General features: G+C 32.0%; 1 protein-coding gene across 1 annotated transcript; it reads right to left on the bottom strand.

Annotated features, from left to right (window-relative positions):
* Nucleotides 1-118: 118 nt before the first annotated feature.
* LOC113401821 (integrin alpha-PS4-like) lies at nt 119-20,928 on the bottom strand. The gene is made up of 24 exons (XM_064215656.1): nt 20,838-20,928; nt 18,709-18,853; nt 18,155-18,255; nt 17,373-17,443; nt 15,994-16,150; nt 14,333-14,416; nt 13,482-13,574; nt 12,826-12,911; nt 12,113-12,316; nt 11,179-11,278; nt 10,907-11,077; nt 9,751-9,848; nt 9,580-9,658; nt 9,219-9,364; nt 8,705-8,907; nt 7,622-7,826; nt 6,580-6,743; nt 5,804-5,885; nt 4,892-4,987; nt 4,399-4,552; nt 3,476-3,554; nt 2,160-2,271; nt 755-826; nt 119-290 (listed from the first exon to the last, which is right to left on the bottom strand). The coding sequence occupies exons 1-24, from the start codon at nt 20,845-20,847 to the stop codon at nt 144-146; spliced, it is 2,859 nt and encodes a 952-aa protein (XP_064071726.1). The 5' UTR covers nt 20,848-20,928; the 3' UTR covers nt 119-143.
* Between the last annotated feature and the right edge of the window lie 627 nt (nt 20,929-21,555).

Below are 21,555 nucleotides of genomic sequence, written 5' to 3'. Positions count from 1 at the left end.
CAAGAGCCCCCACTCTCTGACGTGGTATCCAAACTTGGGCCAGCTGCTAAAGATTCTGCTACACAACGTGAAGTTCATTGACCTTGATTATATTTTTAATAGTTATAGTAAAACTCAGTTTGGAATTTAAAACCATTTATTAATTAGTTCATTCTATTTTTGAGTTCATTTAAAAGTTTCTTGTCTATGTCCGCTTGGTAATCCTGAACAGGTTTTAAGAGATGGTTGTTGTCTTCTGTGCTTCGTCGGCTTGCCGCGGCACGCATGCTTTCTCTCATCATGGATCGACGCTGGAATTTAAAAATGAACATTAGTTTCGGTAAAACGAATGTGAGCTCAAGGTCAAGCTGCAGATTCCAATGTTTATCTTTTGGTAACGAAGTTCTTTTACACGGCTTACTAAATATACATTATTTTAATTCAGACGGAATTTTTAAACAATTTTCCCATTTTCATTTAATTATACTCAAACGTTCTTGGTTATTTTAATTGCGTCTTATTTAGTACATAATAAATATCGGAAGCAAGTGCGTTCTCCTATGACAGCTGTTGTTTACTTTTATTTAGTTTTTCTTGCCTTTATTTTGGCCTATACTTATTTGTATAGAATTATGTATAGACAAATGACTAGAATGTCCACATATTCAATATTATACTTACATAATATATTATACAAAATTTTACTTTACTACATAAAACGAAATTATTTATAAAACTAATCTTATACTTTAAGAGCAGTATAAAACAACTTTACCATACTCTGTCGATGCACTTCCTTCTTAAGCAATTTGAGCTTGTCCTTGTTCTTCCTTTGTAGAAATCCGCACTAAAAATTGTATAATTTTTAGTTACGATTGTATAACTATTAAAACGAATTTAATTTTAATAATATTTTTTCACTAGTAACAGGAGAGCGATTCTGTAAGTACGAAGTCTAAACTCATTAGACACGATCGTGACATGTCAAAATTTTATATACGAAAAGTCGTATATAAATGAATAAATAATAAATAAATAAATATTGGACAACATCACATACATTACTCTGATCCCAATGTAAGTAGCTAAAGCACTTGTGTTATGGAAATCAGAAGTAACGACGGTACCACAAACACCCAGACCCAAGACAACATAGAAAACTAATGAACTTTTTCTACATCGACTCGGCCGGGAATCGAACCCGGGACCTCGGAGCGTACCAATGAAAACCGGTGTACACACAACTCGACTACGGAGGTCGTCGATATTATTTAATAAACATAACATTAAAGCTTTTCAATTGATTATACCGTTAGTGAACTTTTCGAGTCGTAACATTTCTATACGAGATATGAAGTGTATTCTTGTAGAATAAAACTAAGACTAAACTAAATACTTATACATTATTTAATGTATATTGTGACGTCATACTGCTGTTATAATCCCAATAATTAAATCGATTTTTATTACATTTAATATTTAAGGAATATTCCTATTTACCACAATAATTAAGCCTAAAACTTGTGTTAGGAGTGAGGACGATAATAGCTTAAAGAATCGAACTTGCGACTTTTTTTTACATCCTAGAGATGTAAACCCCTCTTAAACCATTGGGCTATTGATGTAAACGTATGTTGTTATAGTAGGTTTTGATAGTTAGGTAAAACAAAAGAAACTTCTTGTTTAATCATTTTGATTGTTTTTTTTTTTTTGTTAGCACTGTGTATTCCAAAAGTCTGTTTTATTTCATTTTATTTTACGAAATCAAATAAACTATTCAATTTAAATAAATATTTAAAATTGCATTTTATATTAAATTCATCATTCAATTATCTATTTTGTAGATAATTTTGATTGATTTCGTTATTTTTTATTTACTTATGTACTAATATTTATTTACTTTAAATAACTTTATCATACACTCGTATGGATCTGTTTTGAAAATAATAAATAATTTTAAATAATTTAGGGGAAAGGGTTATTTTTTAAGAACATTTGTAGCTCCACAGACATGTTATATGTCAATATTTTATTTAAGTGCGCTCGTATACTTTATTAGCAGTAGAAAAGATTTTTCATGGAAATAACTTATAAATGCTTCTATTTTAATTTTCAAATTCTACCATATTTTTACTGACAGAAATTTATTTACTTCATGCAATAGTATTAAATCAACTAACCTCATACAATGAGAAGGATATTATAGCAAGTATCAATAGTCCGACTATAGAAGAGGCGATGATGACCCATAGAGCGACTGGAACTGTTATGAATCGTAAAATTGTGTTCAAACTGAAATTCATACATTAAATTAAAAAAAAAAGCACAGCATACATATATATATGTCAAAATCCTACATCTCACGTGTAATATTAAGTCTATATTAAATTTTGTATAATAATATTGCATTTACTTAATATTACTAGGCAGAATATATATAAATTTATTTTACTTTACGTTTATTTTTTTTACGTTTATGTTTATTAAATTTACTTTTGATGTACTCTGTAATAAAAAAGGTGAACTAAAAACTAACTAAACTAAACAGACACTTTTAATTTTGCCGTCATAGTTCATAGATTCAAGTAATTTGTAAAAAATACATTGGTAAAGAAGGCATTTTATTCGATACAAGATTATATTGATGATAAAAAAGCATGGAGTTGATGGTTGTTCACTTCCAGGCAGGAGACATAACATATATGTAATTGTATTTAACTAACATGACTGTATTTTTAGATGTTGAAAAAGAGTAACTACTGAGTTTCTTGCCGGTTCTTCTCGGTAGAATCTACATTCCGAACCGGTGATATCTTTACTTAAAATAGTTTGTTAAATGACGATTCAAAAGTGCTTGTAAAAGACTACTTGAATAAAGTCTATTTTGATTTTGAGTGAATTTCTTGCCGATTCTTATTTTCCGAACTGGAGGCATCTTTAAATTGGATTGATAATACTTAATCCTGTTAATAGGTACTAATGGATAACTGCGGTTGACAAAGAGATCAGAAATTTGTTTAACAACATGTATGCAAGACGTGATATCAAAACACACAGACACACTGCCTCCACTTGTGATAGGAGGGCTGGTTAGTTTTTTGCGCAGGGAATCCGAAATGCGATTCAACGGGGAATTACTGCTTTCCTGCCACCATTCCACACGAACTTGATTTATACATAAACTATTTCTTTTTGTTTTTATTTATATATTACGTAAATAAATCTCGGTGAAAAAAATAAAATTCTGAGAAATCCTGTATGTGTCAATGAAATTCTGCCACGTGTGTATCCACCAAACCGCAAAGCTTCACCACAAAAGGGAAACCTTCGCCCAGCAGTGAAAAATTTACAGGCTGTTTGTTACTTTGCTTTTTTTTTATTAATCGTGTATTAAAAAAATACAAACAGACAAATTAAAAAACGAATCTTTACATTTATATTATAGAATAGCGTATCTAATGTTGATATATACATATGATATTAAATACCAACCAACCTTAAAGATATAGTTTGCTCGTTTAGTAGTAAATTAAGCGTTGTTGTAATAGTAACATTTTCATTTTCTTCCTTAAAGTCTGAAAAGATTGAGACACTTGCTTGAATCCATTATAAAAAAAAAAAGTTAAAAAATTCGCTTCGCGTTCGAAATTCGACCGTTATAAATATTTGATAATGGAATAAGCTTTACTTGGTGGTTGACCTTTGAGCAATAACGTTAAGATTTCATACCCACTCAATATATATTCTACCACCAAAACATCACATTGTACAGCAGTACTTAGTATTTCATGTTCCGGTTTGAAGGGTGAGTGACCCAGTGCACAGAAGACATACCATCTTAGTTTTCAATGTAAGTTGCGCATTGAACGTGTAAGAGATTGGTAATATTTTTTACAGCGTGGCCACTTATCAGAAGACCCATTTACCGGTGTGCCTTTGACCAGAAGTGCGATGTAAGCGGGATGTTACTGTTTATAAGTACAGTGGACCTCGGTAATCCGACTACTGGCTAATCCGGCATGTCTATTATTATTGAATATTTTCTTGAGAATATTAGCAAATGTTATCTACATGCATGGTTGAGCAGGTTCCAGCTTGTATGAGCCATCACTATTGTTCTCGACGTGTTTTTGTTTTGATTGTGATATCATAGTTTGAATTAGACTACACGTGATAGCGGTCCGGCGATAATGAAGCATGATTGGTACTTCAGAATATAACATATAGAATCTTATCATTGGATATTTAATTCGTCGGATTATAAGGTAGTCTTTTGTAAAAAAATCCGGACTATAGGGGTCTTAGGCAGTACTCTATAATCCGACAAATTCGATAGTCCGATACTGCGCTGCAAAACTTTTGGTCGGATTACCAGGGGTCCACTGTGGCATACTAGGTATATGTTTGTAATAGTAGAACCTAAGGTGTTTGGTAGGATAGTGATTGCAACAATGACGTTGGCTTTTTGGTTTCTCTTCAAGTCTCCAATGTCACATAAAACTATTATCTGTGAGTCGGTCCGAGTGCTGTTGATCGTAGAACACCCGATGCCGGACGATTTGTCCTTGGAAATCTATGGAAAAACAATTTAACATTCAGTAATATCAATTTAAAAAACAAATAATGCCTTAATGGATGAAATATACATATCGTTTTTCAAATAAATATTTAAAGATATATTTGTTTACTTTAAGGACAAACATGCATGACGCAAGGAGGAGATTTATAATGTCAAATATTTTTATTTAAAATTATATCAAACGAAGTTAAATACAATTAGATAATTATCATTATAAAGACTAAATTGGAATTTATTTTACATTTTTATAAATATTAACAAATTAATAATTATCGCATTCATTTTAATATGGTAAGGCTTAAGCAAGACATTTGCAAATATTTGAGTACTCACTGTAATCGGAGCTCCCGAATAATTGATATAGGGTACGTTGTCTAAAACAATTTCACTTTTGACACCGATCCAATTTGTTTTTCCATTATTGCTTATCTGTGGATAAAAAATGGATATTATTAGGTCTTATTTCAAAAAAATCCGTAGGCCTTTAATATGGATGAAAACATTTCAAAATAAAAAAATCAAAATCAAAATATACTTTATTCAAGTAGGCTTTTACAAGCACTTTTGAATCGTCATTTAACAAACTATATTAAATGAAGCTGCCAACTTTGTTTTCAAATATTTAAACATTTTTATTGTTACCTATATAACAGCATACGATTTGATGTGTTGGCTAAATTAACGACAAGTTTAATTATTTGATGAAATGCGAGCTTTTAGGTTTATGAATATTAATTAAATAATTTATATAAATATTAGTTGTTCGCATAGCGCCGTGCGTTATTATTATAATAGAAATATTCAAATGTATGTACGCACGCGAACTGTAATATAAAACTACGTTGTTTAATTTTTTTATTTAGGTTTATCACATTTCATAATACATTTAATTTTAAAATATCACTTTATATTTTTAATCTGTGACATATTTTCTTTACCTTTTATGTAATCTGTGGGAGTTATTTCGTAAAAAGGGACGGAAGTGTGTAACAGGGAGTTTGGCCCAATGAGCGCGCGCATTGCTAGGTCGACAGTACTAACCCATTTACTGAGAGGACATAATATTTCTATTGTATTGTTGCTTATGACTAAGGAAAAATATTAAATTTTATATATTACTCTTACTTTTAATGAAACTTGAAAAACTTGTTAACTTTAAAGATCGTCGATATTTAAAAAAATAGGATTAAATGCACAGAACTGAAGGTCTAGTCTTTCCCTATGTGTATTTAGGTTATTACTTACTGTGTAAACGTGCTCCATACTTTTTCCTAAATCGTATACGTCGCTTCTTGTCATATTAACGGTCTCTTCTGGATTTGTTTGGCTGGAAATAAATCACAGATTGGCTTAGATTTTACACCCAACTTGAGTTGCGTTGGTGGATTAAGCACCTAGACGTTGAGTAATTTGATAACGGTTGTGATTTTTTATAAATCAAACCAACTAGTTTAACCATTTATATTCTAATATATTTTGAAAATGTGCGCAGAAATTCTATATCAAAAAGCGAATATATTGTACCTGCTATTTTAGAAATAGAAATATCTAAAATTCAATATAAATATTTTTGAACAACACTACGTAATATTATTACTTAGAATATTATTATATGAGAATATAATAAATATTATTATATGAGTTTTTATGTAAAAACGATGAAATATAAAATTAAATGAAATCATATATCACCTTGTTTACTAAAATGAGTTTGTTTTAATGATAAATACTTTTTTTTATTTCATGAATAATATCTATCGACTTCGCACGTATAGAATTTAGGCCTGTTGAAGGAAAAATATACAAAGATATTTTTTTTTTGGGAAAGAATCCTTCTCGGGCATATGCAAAACAACTCGGCGGAGTTTCATCACAATCGGACTAATTTATTTATAAACATTCATGTACCAAGTTTTTATATATAAATAATAAACAAAAATGATGTTACAAAAGAATATTTATATCTATGAGAGATTATTAATGTATGAAAACGAGATTACTATTTTCTAAAATATAATTACCCTTTTATTGAAATGTTCTCAATATCGCTGCGAAGAATAAATTTATCTTCAAAGATATTTCTGTCTGTCTTGTTGTTGCAGTTATTGTATAAATCACTTCGAATTGTAATCTTATCGTTTTCACTTGTAAGTAAGGTTGTTTCAACTTCGATTGAATTAATGTTCTGTAAAATAATTCGTCAATTACTCTTTTGTTTCTTTTTTGAAGTGATAACTTCTTATAGGAGGTTAAATCACTTCGTTACGTAACGCGTTACGGCGCCAGTCTGTCCGGCTTCCCTTTCTCTTATACATTCTGTTACGATTTAAATATATTTAACATAAAAAAAATTATAATAAAATATTAATAAATTTACATTAACAGCCTGTAAATTTCCCACTACTGGGCTAAGGCCTCCTCTCCCTTTGAGGAGAAGGTTTGGAGCATATTCTACCACAATGCTCCAATGCGGGTTGTGGAATACAAAACCGGTGGAAATTGGATCACAAAAGCAAAAGACCAAACAGAAGTAGAATATAATGGACCATCTACCCATATTGAATTATGAAAAATAATTTGAAATTATTTATAATTTAGGAATATTATATAAAATGAAAATATAATTATATGATTGTAATTTAATAAAAACAGTATCATTTTTAATCATAATAACTATACTAATACTTGATATAATATTATATAATAATTAATTAGTCATATGATATATATATTTGTTTTATAAGTTACTCATTATGAAATTGTTACCGTATTTCAAATAATTATAAATGAGCTTTCATTAAACACTTATTAATAACCAATTTTTTTAATTATTTTGTAAACAATTATCCGATACGACGCACGTCAATTTTTGTATATTAACAGGATTATGGAACGAACCTTATGCTTATAATAACTATACTTACAAAGTTTCTACTAAATTGGGTAAACGATGCACGGAGACATTGAACACACAATCAAGCAAATTTGTATAAAAGATTATATTACCTTTGTATAAAATTTGCTATTTTGATAATACAACATATCGTACGACTGCTTACTTACCCAGACCTCCCCATTTCGAAGCGGTTGATCAGGCTTGCATATAAATTGTGTACTGTCTTTGAGTAACGTGCACCCAGGAGGGGGGCGCAGTACGCGAGCTTCGAGCACAGTCACGATAGCGCACGCACCGTACGCGGTTTGTCCGACGTTTTTCACTGATAATGTAAATTTTTCCATATTCGAAGATCCCAGAAGATAAGGTACCCTATAAAATGTAAAGTATGTTGTTTAGTTTAGTTTCATTTGGTTATTTACATTTTTAAGTAATTACATATAAGATTCGAGGCTCTGGATTCGAAATCCTCTTTAGCGGTCTGGTTTACGGAAATTAGTTGCTTTTTATACCTATGTCTCCGAAATGACATTTTTTTTTTTTATAAATAATAAATAAATATTGGACAACATCACATACATTACTCTGATCCCAATGTAAGTAGCTAAAGCATTTGTGTTATGGAAATCAGAAGTAACGACGGTACCACAAACACCCAGACCCAAGACAACATAGAAAACTAATGAACTTTTTCTACATCGACTCGGCCGGGAATCGAACCCGGGACCTCGGAATGGCGTACCCATGAAAATCGGTGTACACACTACTCGACCACGGAGGTCGTCGTGTGATAATGTCCGTATCTTCCGCATATTCTTTAAGATTGAAAGCAAGGCAATTAATTTACAAAGATCATCTCAATTGACTTGTCAGTCAATAAACAAAACGAACGCATAGATTACTAATAAAAATGTAATTATTTTGATATAAGTAAATATGAGATTTATTTTATGATATTCAATATTTAAGTTCTTCCGTCGTCCTATTCTGTAAGAATCTCAATCAATTCTCGCTCAGTACTAAACAGATTACTGTTTATAAAATCTTAAACTCATATTATATATTTTATTTAATAAATTATATTAAACACGGCGACTTTGAATGATGATAAAAATGCTTTGATGTTAAAGAATAACAGCATATATAAGGTTGGGTCTCTCTAGCATAAAACATACTCGTGTCAGAGGGACCCCCTCTTAACATCGTGTGTTATATAAGTATAAGTGTGATGTATAATGTTATATACTCACGGCATAGAAGAGTTAACACTGTGCTTCAAAACTGGTACACAAAGCTGACCTCCACAATCACTTGTCCATTCTTCGCCGTTTACATTCAAAACACTTCGTTCACTCAGAATCGCTCTTGAAATATTAAAGTCGTCTCTTTTCAAGGGATCGTCTTTCAAAGACACCGATATCTTGTATGCTATGACTAGATTGTATTCTTTAACCTAAAAATTTTGATTTATTTTACATGAGGTACTTTCGTTAGTTGATAGTATATTTTATTAAATTGTTTTCCGTATATTTTCATAAAAAGTAAAAATCAATGTATCCTATATTAGTACACCATAATATGGTCTTTACATAAAAATCTAATAAATAGACTATCAATCAACAGAAATAAAAAAAAATTGGTTTTAAGTTTTTTTAGTTTTAACTACAGTCTCAAGGGACATAATATCTTAGTTCCGAAGGGTGGTGGTGCATTTGTGATAAGCAAATCAGGTCAATTAAATTAAAGACGTAATAATATATTTACAGGAGTAAGTATGCTCTGCACTCCAATGCTTCTGCAATACGATGGAATATTTTCATTCAGAGACACTTCGTACGTCAGTGTGTTAGTTCTATTAGCCCGTATCAGTTTTGAATTTCGGTCAGTCGTTTCGATTTTTACAATCAAATCTGTAAAGAATAAATGTGTTGTTTTAATGGCAACAGTATCTGTTCGAATGCTGGGTTAACGCCTCCTTTTAAAGAGAAGGTTTTGAATTTCATCTGTCATGTATTATTTTCGTTTCCTCACAAATAATATTCACTGTCGTAGGGAATAAATTATAAATAAAAATGAAGTATATGGAAGATCAGAATAGAAGTAAAATTTTACCAATTTTACATACCAACACTAAAAACCTTTGGATTTGTAGGTAATACGTCTAGACATGAATCAAATTCAAAGTGTGTTCTATTTTCGTGATCCTGAAATATAGAAAGAGGAAATGAAGTGTAATACGGTGCGGCTTTAATATAAATTGAGATCAAAAACTAAATTAAAACCATACATTACTCACCTGAAGATTTGGAAACTTTGTACGTAAGTTCACTGTTATAACGGCTACACTTCTAAATAAGAATACGCTGGCATTTTTGGTTGAAGAAATTGCCAACTCTGTGAACATTTTCAAAAACCAAGTTCGATTATATAGTGATTAATAAACTATATTATTTTTGTTCGACACGAAGAAGAGCTCAGCCAAAGCGCAGTAGGAACAGTTCAATTTATTCATTGAAGATCAGATCTCAAATTTTTTTTTTTCTGAATTCGTAGCACCATATTGCAAATTGGTTTCACAGACTGATGAATGGACAATCCGATGGTCGTGGTAAGTGGTCACGCCAGCTCATAGTAATTGGTAATGTAAAATATCCCTTCCTTTGCCAATGTGCCACTAACTTTTAACTTGGAACTAAGATTGTTTATCTCTTGTGCATGTAGTAACATTCGCTAATTCAACCATAAAACCGGAACAGAACATAGTTAAGTGTTGCTGTTTGGCGATAGAATGTACGATGAGCGGGCGTCACCTACCCGGGTTAAACCGAAGCCCCACCGAGCCGACGTAGTCCTGCTAGTTTATTGTTTAAAAGGTTAATAATACAGTATCATATTAGATAAAAATTATATAAAATCTTATGAATAGACTTCTTAAGAGATCAGTATCTACGTAATGTGTTATTTGACAGTGCATTTTACTTTACATCAATTTATTTGTTCGTCTATGTGCTTATAAAGAAAAGGATCGCTATGTATTAATAAAATAAAGAATTAAAAGTAGATATACTCGTATGTGGGAGATAGTAATTTTTAATCAAGTACCGATCTTATAATACGGTTGTGCTATTGACTCAAAAGAACAAGTTACTATAAAAAGGCTCGACAGATGTCAACAGATCAGAAGTGGTTCAGTGTTGAACACGGCCCAATCGGTGCTCTGAACTGTTTTTTTTTTTTTTTGTGATTAACCGAGTTGAGCGTATCTTTGTACTTATTCTGTAATTAAACTCAATTATTCTATATATTATATCGAATTCATTGTAATCAGTGTTTAAGAATAAGTATAATTTATTGTTATCGTTTTAAATATACATTGTCCACTTATAAATTGGTTTTACTATTTATTTTGTCAACTGTTTTCCGACATATATATTAATTAAACTTTCTAATACCGTTACAACCATTTCCATCATAGTCTTTCACAACTGCTAAGCTGTACCCGAAGTGATAAAATCCTTCTGGTTGTATCTTCTGTAAAAGCTTTCCCTGTAAAATTCCTTCTCCAGTATAAATATAAACAGCACCTTTGCCGTCATCGTCGTAGGGTGCCGCTATTGCTATTTCTAAAAATAGACCAACAGTTACTTTAGAATAATTTTATTTCTGTACATGAATTAGTATTCGATTATTTGTCTGAATTTATTTTTATAATTTAAAGGTTTACCGTCTTTTGAATCTCCATCCATGTCACCGATGCTCACGACAGCGTGGCCAAAATGACCGCCACTAGTTCTACCCACAAGCTTTCTTTTTAAGGCCATTTCCTGAAAATGTCGTTACATTTTAAAACGAGGGACTCAATTATAGCTGTATTTACATAAACATAAATAATAGTGTGAACGGGAGATATATTTTGTCAGAACAAACTCGAAATTCGCGGCAGAACACGATCGTGAATTTTAGAAATTGATGAATTGTTCTTAGCTAATAAAAACGATAGCGACAAATCTCTTCTTAATAAATAATTATTAAGAGAATAAATTATTAAATATTTTTTTATACGATGAAATGTTTTTTTTTTGTTTAATTTTGGAAAGTTCTTGACCTGAATTTATGCCGTTTCAAATTAAGTTTTATATAGTACCAAGCGATAGTTAATTTATTGTGGTAAAACAACGGAGTTGTTCTCGGCGGTCAAATAGTGATATCTGGTTGTTATGTATACGCGTATAACGATAAACATACCAAAATCCGTATATCAGTTTTCAATATTTCACGAGTGAGATACGAAGTGATTCTACAGAATAGTACTGCTGCATTATTTTTTGCCGCTACTCGTTCGGTTAAATATAAAATGATTCTAATTATTACCTACTAAAAAATATATGTCTAACATGTATTTTTTTTCCTTCGTATAATATAAAGATGATTATTATTATAATAAAGAATATTGCTATTTTTTAAATACAGTTTATAGTTGAATGTTATCACTATATCAGTTATCAAAGCTCTCGAGATCAAGAATTAAAATAATATTATAAGAAAAATAAATAAATAACATATGAATCAATGTTATTGTATAGATTTTCGTGGTGTTTGATTATCCTAATTATGTTGAGCGCATTTTGCCTGACAAATAATTAGTAAACGGTTATTACGTTTGAACTTGATCCGGATTGCGCCATGTAAATATAAACAGCACCAATGTCGTATGTGTAGTCGCTGTCAGCAAACGCTGGTGCGCCAACCAGTAAAGCGTCAACGCCAAAATTCGCAGAACAGAGTGCAGCACCAAACATCGTCCCAAGATTATCGTCGTTGATTGCTCCAATATTTTCATACTTGGAATTGAAGAAATATACCTGTAATGGATAATGTATTAGGTTTTAAACGGCCTGTCCCACTGCTGGGCAAAGATCTCTTCTCCCCTTTGAGGAGAAGGCTTTGAGCTTACTGCACATTTTATAGCTGTCAATCGAGATCGAAATGTAATCAATCCATTGCTTTGCTTTTATAACAGAAGTTCTAGTTGATGAACCATAAAAATGAATATAATAAATTAAATTAATAAAAAAACACAATTATTTTATAAAATAAAAAAGCAAAGGTATATATTATGTATTAAATAACAGACGCAATAAAATAAGTTAACAACATTTGCGAATAATTAAAACACAATGAAAAAATTGTTATTAAAAATCGCTAGTGAATTAAAACAAAAAATAAGTTTAAATAATATTACATAAAATCGTATACGAAGAATCCTAATCGTAAGAATTTTCATTACGTGACGTTAATCTGTTGTCAGTTCACTACTACAAGCCGCGGAAAAAAACTTCGTTCCAAATGTATTGAAAATATAATACAATACCTTGCCAAATCCTAATTCCCCAAAAGTCGTGCTCACTGCGTAACTGATTTTCTTAGAGAAAAACTTTCCACTGGCTATACTGTAGCCTAAAACATATTTTATTAAGTTGTTTTCGGTCAAATTTTGAACTAAACTTGATATAAAAGTCGGTACAACATAAGATGTGTTGCTTACCAAGTACTTAACGTTTTAAAGGAAATCACACATCAATTAGTACGGGTAACCGTACCATCAGATTATATGAGTGAAGTATTAGACATATATGTCTTGCGTAGCTCTCTAGTCCAAGCAAAATGCGTTTCAAAATATGGTTCAAATCCTATATAATCGACTTAATAAATCCTATGCTTACTTGGCCCTATCTGATAGTCGAAGAGTTCTAAGCTTTATCCTTCAATCATTTGTAATCGAAGAGTTGAGGCTTAACAGATACGTTTTCGTAGTACATGTATTATATCGTTAGGTTATATCACACAGAATTCTGCGAGAATTGTTATTGCGATCGATGTATCTCAACTGTAGAGGATACAACGAACCGAACTCGATATTCTCGGTATTCCATTGGTAAATATCGGGACAGTATTTCGGGACACGTATTGAAAAATATTATACTTTTTTTTTTTGGTTTTTTGACGATTTATTTTATAAGCACTTACCGAAATTATAAAGGACTGGGTTCCCGTAGCTTATTTTGTGAATCAGTTTCGGAGTAACTGAACGTAAGTCGTTTTTGTAAATCATCACACGCCCTGAAAAATGTTGAATAAAATTTGTGAAAAAAAAGTGTCATTTTTAACTTTGCTCATTTCGATTAAAATTATATTATAATTTTAATTATATTATAATTTTAATTATAATATTATTTATGCAAGTACGTTTTTGTGTATATCAAAAAGACATGTTACATAATTGAATTAAATCTCAAGTTACCGACTGTTCGGAATGTAGATTCGGCCGAGAAGAACAAGTAGGACATTTAGTAGTTAAAAATCTCACGAAAAACATATTTAACAATAGAGCCGAGATGAACCAGTGTTTAGAACGCCTGCATCTTAACCGATGATTACGGATTCAAACCCAGACAAGCGCTACTGAATTTTCATGTACTTAATTTGTGTTTATAATTCATCTCGGCGGTGAAGGAAAACATCGCGAGGAAACCTGCATGTGTCTAATTTCAACGAAATTCTGCAAGATGTGTTATCCAAAAACCCGCATCGGAGCAGCGTGGTGGAATATGCTCCAAACCTTCTCCTCAAAGGGAGAGGAGACTTTAGCCCAGCAGTGGGAAATTTACAGACTGTTAATGTATGTATAATGTATATAATTAAATTTATATTTAATTTTTGGTCATCTACAGGTTCGCTCGCTTTTATGGGTTGGCCCTGAGGTATTAGGCATAACTAGCCTATGTCCTTCCTTGGAGTTCAGTTTCATTGATAGTGTTTTTTTTTAGTTATTAGTTTAAAAAGTAAAGTTATTATTATTACTTATGCAATGGTATTACCTTTATTCATAGCAGGGGCACCAACAAGTAACTCGTTCTGTGACGTCACTTCGATACTCCAACCGAAGGAATCCATCATTTTTTCTAAAAGGATTGATAGAATTCTTAACTTATTTTAAAGACTTGAAATTGTTATGATTTCATAAATTCAAACTTTATATATATAAAGTAAAATCTCCATCTCTATTAGGATAGCCCATTTGTTTATTATTTTCGTAAGAAACTACAATTACACAATATAAAAATTATGAGGATCAAAGGTGATTCGTCGCAGACGTGGTAGCGCTTGCCGTTGACTACCCCACAATAATGGCGGCATTCAAGATTTCCCGCCAACCATCGATGCGACGCTTCACCAGACCGAATAGCTGTCAAATCTTGTTTCCTCGTAATTTAAAAAATGGCGCTAGTGATGCGCCGTCATACATATATTCTCTATATATGTGTATATCACTGATCTGGCAGAGATTGGAGGAATAAATGGCTAGGCCGGTTTTGATGTAACTTATTGTGTGTGTCAGTGTGGATGGTTTAGATTAGGTTTAAGTGGCGCTGCGATCGGAGGCGGACCGGCAAAAGGAGCACCTGATGGTAAGTGGTCACCACCGAGTACAAATTGGAGCTGTAAGAAATAGCAACCATTTCCTACATCGATGAGCTACCAACCTTTGAGCTTAGTAAAGTCCCGGCAAGAAGTAGTGTTCATGTGCTTAAAAATAATTTAGATTTTATAACGATCTAGCTGATGTTTGATGAAAAAAAACTGTGTAACCACGAAGAGGAAGTGTTATTCATGCATAATGTATTTAGGTTTAAACTTTACCGTTGAATTTTCATGGAAAATTTCATGCAAAATGATTCAAAACTGTTGAGACCGTGATGGGATTTTATAAAATCGTTCTTAATGAAACTCTATATAAAACATGCTTATACACTAAATATGTAACTATACTATGTGCTATGTTAGCTATGTATTGCGCTAACGATGGATAGCATGTAGCCCTGTGAAATATGTTATTCCATAAAAACCGGTATTGTACTTCTGTAAGAATTCATCTCGTTTCTCACTCGTGAAATTTTGACAACCGACTTACAATGATACGCCATTTTGATACGTTTAGCCTTCTATATATATATATATATTTATATTGTAATATTTTGGTTAGATTATTGTGTATAATTTAACTGAAATTATGCAATTCGATACAATCTACCGAAAAATAATGCGTTAAATTGTAAGCAGTATGTCACGGTTCACAATCTTTCGACAGTTCACAATCTCGCGAGATAGATTATAATCTAAAGGTATTTATAATTTTACGGTGACATACATACATTTTATAATTACTTTAAGCAGTGTCGCATATCATATCCTGACATTTGACGCTCGTGTTCTGCGGTGAGTTTCGAATTTCGTCTTAGAGAATGCCTCTACAGTTATATTACATGTCACACGCTACTGCGTTATTTGCGTCTATGGGCGGTGGTGACCACTTACCATCAGGTGGCCCAAATGTTCGACCGCCAACCAATGCTATAAAAAAATCGTCTACAAAACGAATCGTTTCTTGAATAGCCAGGCATTCATTTCTCGAATAGATATTGATACTTTTCAGAAAATTATGAAATAAAGGTATTTATAGTAATGTAAACGTACTTACTAAATTTCATATCTGTATTGCGATTTCGATCACTATTGCTTATGGTTTTTAATTGTATGATTTTATCGTTCTGATGTTTTATGAAACATACACCGACTGTCGCTGGTTTTTTTACCGATGCAGCAGTTTTCATTTCACCGTACCTTGGAGTGCAAGTCTGGAAAGGTATAAAAGAATAATCAGATCGTTGGTAAAGTTTAATTTCTTTAGGACATTTTTACAGAGCTATACTCAGTTCAGTACTAATAAGATATTTGTAAGGATATCTTATTTTTACTGCTCGTTGGTCTATTAGCTAAATATGAGGTCAAACATCGGGTGGTATGTGTAAAAAAAGCAGTCTCTAGTTTAGAAATGGACAATGTTAACAATTACGTGCCACAGAAACTAAGTTATGCTTTAGGTTCTACGCCAGAAACCTCTCTGGTCGTGTCCGATATCCCATCCTCATAAATACTATGAGAGTGAGCTGGCTTGGCTTATGGCTAGTGTAACTTTTTCTGGTCGTGACGGACTTCCCATTCCATCGGCTATTTTAATAGTGAGCAGGCTTGGCCGACTGTTCGTGATCGTTCAGAAGAAAATCATCCTTATGAATTATGAGCAAAACATTTTTTTAATTTTTTTATTTTCACAGTTACTTAACCTATTGTGTACGTTTTGAGGGTGGGTGGTGCTGGTGGTGGTATATAATAATGCAGTAGCGTTAAGCCTCCTTTTAAATATATTTGTGTTCGCCCTAAATGAATCGAAGACATAAATTAATGATTCATACTTTTTTAAAATATAATATTATTTTTTTTGTGACCAATAGATCACCAATAACGATCAGCCACAAAAAAATATACATAAAAAAAGGAAAAAAGACTGATTTGTGTAGGCAAAATAGTTTTTCTGTCTATAAAGGTGAATTAAATATACATGAGATGATTAAATATAAATGACTATGGGCGGTGGTACCCACTTACTATCAGGTGACCCATATGCTTAACCAACGACCAATAACATAAAAACAAAAAACAAAAAATCAAAAACAAAAGATAATTAAATGTACGCCGTTCCTCACTGTTTTATGATGACTATTTTATTTATAAAATGGGAACTGGGAAATGGGTTACCCGTTGGCAACTGGCAACATTAGCGCCGTAAGAAATACTAACCACAACACCAACACGCTACCAAGCTTGGGTACTAAGATGTTATGGCCTTTGTGCCTTTAACACTTCAAACCGGAAAAAAACAATATTGAGTATTTCTATTTTGAGGTAGAATATTTGGTGACCTACATAGACGGACTTGCAAAACAACCGGGTAAATAAAGTTTGATACAAAATAAAATCACATTGTCATAAATAAATATCATTCAGAACGTAACTTACCACAAAATAATCAGAATTTGCTTTCACAGTAGCTCCTAACCAGAAGTCATGTTTTATTAAATCTGGCGTTACTGAAAAAAATAATTACGTATAAAAGTTTGCTTTATATCATAACATTAACCTAGTTTTGTAGCGAGATAACAAAATTATACGAAACGTACATTTAAATTAGTAATCACTTTAGTTCAGTATAATTGAATAATGTTTTAATAACTTGTTTATTGTTTACCACGAGCAAAATATAATATATATTTATATAGCTAGATTTTTTAGTGCGACGAATACACTATGGAATATTTTGTCCTGCAACATGGCGCGCAACACTCAATCTACGTGACGCTGCAACGTTGCACAGTGTTTTCAACATGACCTGCAACATTTTACGTTATACGAAACATGTTGTTTGCTCCCACTCTGCGAGCGGACGCACATGTCCCGCGTCATTGTCCTGCCATTTTTCGTGTACGCAACGTGCTCTTCAATACGTCCCGCGAGTTTCGATTACAATCGAGATAAATATGTACATGGCACTAATTGCTACTATCTACTCGGTTGACATTTTTATAAGCACTGACTTGTGTAAACTAGAAAAAGTTCTGCGGCACTTGCTTCGGGGATATTTCACGTAGTTGTTAAGGGCATGTTGCTCATTTGATAATAATCGGGACTTCGATATCAATATGAGTTGTTCCATATTGTACAGATTCCACAAAAAAAATATATTAAGCTTAAAGTAATACTAAAAAAACTATGAATTAATTATATATTATTGTATACATTACATCTTTTTAAAGGAACACGAACATCTGTGACTTCTGAGCTGGTAATGTTGATGGTGAAAATACGACCAATATCATTAGCTTTCGGTGCACTCACTATTAAACTGGAAATAATAATATTAAAGAGATTTTTTTTTATTTCCTACCTTGGATTTTATTATTATTTTTATTTAAGTAAATGTACTACTGCTTGATGATGTATTGTTATTTTGCAATTAGCAGCCTGTAAATTTCCCACTGCTAGGCTAAGGTTTGGAGGCCTCCTCTCCCTTTGAGGAGAAGGTTTGGAGCATATTCCACCACGCTGCTCCATTGCGGTAGGTGGAATACGCATGTGGCAGAATTTCGTTGAAATTAGACACATGCAGTTTTCCTCACGATGTTTTCCTTCACCGCCGAGCATAGATGAATTATAAACACGAATTAAGCACATGAAAATTCAGTGGTGAAAGACGAACACTGGGCCAACGCGGCTCTTCGCTTCGGCTATTTTGCAATAATTTACGTCAATTTTAGGTCAATACTCAACAAAATTTAAATTGAAGTATAAATCGTACCTTTGTAGTTTCGATTCATAAGACATGCTGTATCCAAACAGAGATCCTTCTCTTAGTGAAGATGGTCCTTTAAAGATTAGCATTGATTTCTGATGAAACAATCCAAGCGACTGAGTGGTCAGACCCATTAGCATAATTATTACAGCTGGAAGCATAAATAGCATGTTTCATAGTGATCTATTTGTCGTATTAAAAATCAGACGTGTAATTTCTATAATAAAAACTTATGACTGAAAATTGGAGTTGTTCCCTTAAGAATATAAGTTGCAGCAATCTTTCATAGTGATGAAAGATCTAGCGAGACGCCTTAAATACTCGCTTACCAAACACTATTGTATGCTATGCCAAATGTTTTTATACCCTAAAAACATTTGTCATGCTGAAATTCGATGCCATAACTTTTAACCTTTGTATAATATAGAATATCTGACAACTGTCTTTCTGAACTTATCTTTATCTATACCACTGTATAAATCTATAAATGAGTATACCATTTTTTTTGTCGAATTTCGTCATAAATTTTCTTTTTATGGCCCACTGACAGTTTTACAATTTTTGATTTTTTTGTCTGTTGTCTGTATGTACCGCTATAACTCAAGAACGGTTTAACCGATCCTTATAAAAATTGGTATGCAGTAAGAACATGGGATTGTGCAAATGATAGACTGTTTATAATGCCTGTAAACTTCATAGCAGATTAACAAAAAAAAAAAAATAACAAGTTCTGACTGACTGATTTATCATCGCTGAGCGTAAACTATTAAGGTTAGGGCTATGAAATTTGGTGAGTAGGATCGTTTTACACCCACTAAGAAAGGAATTTTGGAAATTCTACCCCTAATGGGGTGAAATAAGGGTTGATATTCAGTATGGAAGTCCGTCATTTTTTAAGGTAGACTCATGAAACTTAATTTTTGAGATACTCATTAAAAATGAGAATATAGGATTCAAGCGTTTCTGCATATTTAACCCCTTAGTGGGTGAAATAAGGCTTAGAAAATTGTATTGAAGTCCTTCATTTTTGAAGTTACATGCTTTAGTTTTTATTTTTGAGCTACTGATAAGAAATGAATGAGTAGATATGTATTTAAGTGTTTCTGGATATTCTACCCCTAATCCCTTTTAGTTCAAGAGAGTACAGTTCGCGCTCAATCTCTGCTTCGTCATGACAATTAATAAAACAAGAGGTCAAATCTTTAAAATGGCTGGAGTAGACCTAAGAGAAGACTTTTTTTTCGAAGGACAGTTTTAAATAGGCTGTTCGAGAGTGAGCTCTATGAGCAGTTTGGTGGATCTTGCCCACGAAAGTCGAATCACAAATGTGGTATTATGGTATAAAAAGAGGTCTTAAATTAACTTAATATTTTTAATTATTCTGTAGATAATATAATCAATTTCCACGCGAGCAAAGCCGCAGGCAAAAGCTAGTCTATAAATATTGAATCTTAAACGAAAAATAGGTTAAAATTTAATAACGTGGTTTTTACATCGTTAATTTGTAATCAATTGATGTCGTCTTTTCCTGAAGAATAAGATACTGAAGAGACGTGTTTTTGTTATCAATAACCAGAATTAGAGCAGCATAGTGGAATAAAACCCTATTTACTCCATAATACTTGAAAAGGATTTTATGTTTTTTTTTTTTTTTATTTTTATTAGGTAGTTCGCAAGAATTGTTAATTACTCCTTACATCGCTATTACGCCACCGATCTAAGAAACTAAGATTTTATGTATGTTCTGCTAGTAGTTACACTGGTTCACACATAAAACTGAGCACAGCAAGACATATATTTCGTTCTCAAGCATCAACATTTACGAGGACACAAAATGGAATTAACTATTATAATTGTATTTTATTTGTTAAGCCTTTTTCAGTACTTACTTTCCGTTTATGTACTCATTCCTTAAGCTGTCTACTAATGTCTGGCCACTATCGACCTCAAAATAACCATTTCAGCTGCAATTGTCTATAATCTTTCTTAATTATAAACTAGTATTTCAATCCAAACACAACGACAGATCAAATAATTTACATACATATATAATAAGTATGGAAATATTTAAATAAAATAATACTTATATTATTATAAATTATTTATTAAATATCAGGATACAAAAAAGTACTTACGTAAGACCATGATGTCAGTATAATATATTGTTTACGCACTGATTATAACATAATTACTACACATCGTCGTATGTTTAGCACGAATAATTACTGAGCCTGGTTTCTAATATTATTGAAGCATTAATATTTCGGTTTTCCTCGTGACGACATACCTACGATTGTTGAATATTTTTTACAAATTATTATATTCCTTACATTAGTTATATCTACTATATATTTATTTACCTTTATTGATATTTTATAACTATTATTATATTATATGAATATTGGTAGAAACCCAAAGTGCCAAATTCTTAACAATGGACTGTTAGGAATCTAGGACTTCCGTGCCTTGTAAAGTAAGTAATGGTGTTGATGGTGGGTTTGATAGAGTTACAGTCGTGTTGATATTGAGAGTAGAGAATACGCTTGTGGTTATGCACACACTTGTACACGAAAATGATCATTCTCGCCAAAGAAATACTTTGATAACAAAAAATACACAACAACATAGATGCTGGAACTTTCCACATCCTATCTGTGCCTATAAGAAATAACGATGGCGATCAACTACTACTGTGGGGGATGTCGACAACGGTGAGCCTTTGCCTAGTTGTCCTACATTAGAAGGACGACGATTAATCAATTAGGTGGACGTCCCTGAGTGAATATTTTTGCATTAATTTATATTTTTGATGGCAGAGTTATATTCCTTTTTTAATGCGCTGGTATTTACATC

This window comes from Vanessa tameamea, chromosome 8 (genome assembly GCF_037043105.1).
Source record: "Vanessa tameamea isolate UH-Manoa-2023 chromosome 8, ilVanTame1 primary haplotype, whole genome shotgun sequence".
In the NCBI taxonomy this organism is placed as follows: Eukaryota; Metazoa; Arthropoda; class Insecta; order Lepidoptera; family Nymphalidae; genus Vanessa; species Vanessa tameamea.
The sequence above is the reverse complement of the archived record's forward strand: the minus strand, read 5'-3'. Positions and strand labels throughout refer to the sequence as shown.